At 35.1% G+C, this 3592-nt stretch overlaps 1 protein-coding gene across 1 annotated transcript in view; it reads right to left on the reverse strand.

The window, feature by feature from the left end:
• Positions 1 to 1912: 1912 nt before the first annotated feature.
• The window catches only part of LOC106883947 (probable 28S ribosomal protein S25, mitochondrial), a 12639-nt gene continuing 10959 nt past the window's right edge, over positions 1913 to 3592 (reverse strand). Inside the window, exon 4 of the mRNA XM_014935102.2 lies at positions 1913 to 2238. Within this exon, the coding sequence (XP_014790588.1) occupies positions 2043 to 2238 (196 nt within the window). The 3' untranslated portion in view covers positions 1913 to 2042. The remainder of the gene's footprint in view (positions 2239 to 3592) is intronic.

Genomic DNA, 3592 nt, shown 5'->3' on the forward strand with positions numbered 1-3592 from the left:
TTCATCAAATCTACTCCCCTACTACAACACTCCTGTATTGCTGTACCCAAACAATCCACACATAAAAATGCATTATCCAACAATAGTGCACTTCAGACTGACAGAGTAACCAAAAGTGGAAGAAAAGTACATTGGCTAGCTAGGTACACTCACAAATATTTTTATTAACACGAAAAAAAAAAAATGTTTTCATTTTATAGTTCCTACAGAACTTTGCATTTTCTAGGATGTTTTCATTGTTGCATGGACATTTTTTTCAACGATTTTTCAGTATTTAATGCATGTATTTCTTTTTTTTTTGCCTCTTTGTACTTGTGTTGGTCTCTCTCTCTCTCTCTCACTTTTTATGTAAATGCACTTTTTACTATTTTGCCTTTTTTGACATTGGTTGGCGTTAGGAAGGGCATCCAGCTGTAGAAACTCTGCCAAATTAGATTGGAGCCTGGTGTAGCCATCCGGTTGCACCAGTCCTCAGTCAAATCGTCCAACCCATGCTAGCATGGAAAGCGGACGTTAAACGATGATGATGATGTAAAGGGCTAGGAAGGACTGCTGTAGTGGTGATTCAAAACCAACTCCCTGAATACACAAACTCTCATCACAAGCAAACCACCATGGTTTCACATGATCAGTCTATTAACCAACCAATCAACATGAAGTGACGGTGTGGACAAGTTTTCTTGAACATTCTAGAATTTGACTTCTGGTCTCCTATAAAACTGTGCAGCACACATTTTCACCAGTCAGATGACACAGAAAGATGACAGAAACCTCCATCACCACAAATATAGCACAATTGTTTCCAGTTATGTTTGGCAAGCAACATGTTGCCGTATTAGAAGCTTGCCATAAACTCCAGGCAGTATCTCTCTCTCAGTATGCAATTATTGCTGTAAAAGGGCAATGTAGTTTGTCTTTATGGGTGATAAAGTTTTGTTAAATATTTATGGATCTTGTTCAGTTACTTCTACATGCAATCCAAGAAACATATTTTCAAAAAAGGCGGTGAGCTGACAGAAACGTTAGCACGCCGGGCAAAATGCTCAGCAGCATTTCGTCTGCCACTGCGTTCTGAGTTCAAATTCCGCCGAGGTCGACTTTGCCTTTCATCCTTTTGGAGTCGATATAAATTAAGTACCAGTTACGCACTGGGGTCGATCTAATCGACTTAATCCCTTTGTCTTTCCTTGTTTGTCCCCTCTATGTTTAGCCCCTTGTGGGCAATAAAGAAATAAGAAACATATTTTCATTTATCAACTCAACCAGTCACCATCACAAACCAACCCACACTAAAAGTCATAACACCACTTTTCAGTAAAAAACTTAAATACAATCTTAAACAGTAGAGCCGAGTTAGAGATCATGAATGACAGATATGTCTCAGAGAAGATACATGGTCTGCAGTGGGTTGGATCAAAATTCATAGATATTTGTGTAAAAAAGAGAAAATAATTCATTGGGTTGTCTTTGTTCTTTGTCAAAATGGGGACTATGAATTGATGTTTACCACTCATGTGACTTGCAACCAGTCAATTAAAACTTTTTCTTCTCGCCCACCTTCATCTCTTGATGGAATAGGGGTCGTTTTAACTCTCTAGTGTTCTACTATAAATGGACTACCACACCATATTGTGAGTATAACATGGCAGCATCATTGTATGTTGGTTCACAAACAATTTATTCTGAAATAAATTAGGCCAATCATTGAAAACAACATTGTTATGTGTTACTTTGATTTTGACTTCCAAATAAGTCACCTTCAAAATAACTGAAGACTCTATAACCTATCTGGCATAGGATACTATATAGTTATTTTGTTGCAAAAACATTACTCTTATTCTTAAAATATAATGGAACACAATTTTTATTAAGTAAACAAAACTCTTCAAAAATAATATAAATGAAGTAATGATTGGTGTCAAAACTTTATTTAGGATTTTAAAATTAAAATCCCTCAGGATTTGGAAGTTCATCTTTCAGAAAAATCTATAAAACTGGTAAATATTTGCAAATATAAATATTCAAAACATACAACAAATTTTCTACATTTCCTCTTTTTCTTTCTGTTTAAGAACTTGCCATGTATTTTTACCCATTACTTCAGGACGAGTTGTAACAAAACCAGAACAAGGAACTTGACCAGGAACTTCACATATACACCAACGAGAACAACCATGACCAAAATTTGCAGGATGTACGTTAGCTTCTTTGGTTGTGGCAGCTGTAGACAGGGGATTTCTATAAAAAAAAAAAAATGAAATAAATGAAGACTTCTATATAAATCAATGAATATGTAACTCTATGGGGGAGGGAGCCGGTTGAAATCGATCGGCCCCGGTGTGCGGCTGGTGCTTGATTTGTCGACCCCTGAAGGGATGGCGGGTAGGGTCAGCCTCGGCGGAATTTGAACTCAGAACGTGGTGATAAGCAAAATGCCGCTGAGTATTTTGTCCGGCGTGCTGGCGATTCTGCTAGCTCGCTGCCTTAATAACAATAATGATAACAACAACAATAATAATAATGCCCTGATGCAGTAGCAGGCATTGGCTCTCATGGCTTCTGATCTTAACTCATTGGAAGTGTTATCATGTACATTTTTTTTGTCTTGGTATAAAAGATGAGCTACAGCAAATATTCTGCTCAGTATCTCAGGTTTGCTTGTCAGTTGTTTGACCTTAACCAGTTGAGCATGTCCCTTAGTGGCTGACAATATGTGCATCTCTGATCATGAACAGAAGTAGTTGGGGAGCATCATAGTCAGGTGTTGAGAGGGATTCTTAAGAGTTTGGATAAAGCACCCACTACACTCTCGGAGTGTTTGGCATTAGAAAGGGTATCCAGCTGTAAAAACTCTGCCAGATCAGATTGGAGACTGGTGCAGCCATCTGGTTCGCCAGTCCTCAGTCAAACCGTCCAACCCATGCTAGCATGGAAAGTGGACATTAAACGATGATGATAATGATGATGTGAAAAGATGCACAAAGCAGTGATGGAAAGTATACAAACTTAGAACTAGTTCAAATATATTTGAGAGGTATTTGAACTTGTATAGGATTTTCACTGCAGTTTGTCACAGAGAAAAAAACATTCTCACTTGAGGCAACTCTGAGGTGACCAGGAAGAAAAGCTTCTTTTACTGTAAATCAGTAAAGATTATTAACAACTTTTTGTCTATAGGGAGAATTTTTTCTCCATGACAACCTGCAGTGGAAAACATTTACATGTTCAAATATCTCTCAAAAATATTTGAAATAGTCTTAAGTTTGTATATTTTCCATCACTGCTTCATTCATATATATATATATGTATATATATATGTATATATATGTATATATATGTATATATATATGTATATATATGTATATATATATGTATATATATATACATATATATATATACATATATATATATACATATACATATATACATATACATATATACATATACATATATACATATACATATATACATATACATATATATATATATATATATATATACATATATATATATATATACATATATATATACATATATATATACATATATATATACATATATATATACATATATATATACATATATATATACA

Source organism: Octopus bimaculoides, chromosome 3, assembly GCF_001194135.2.
Source record: "Octopus bimaculoides isolate UCB-OBI-ISO-001 chromosome 3, ASM119413v2, whole genome shotgun sequence".
NCBI classification, from domain to species: domain Eukaryota; kingdom Metazoa; phylum Mollusca; class Cephalopoda; order Octopoda; family Octopodidae; genus Octopus; species Octopus bimaculoides.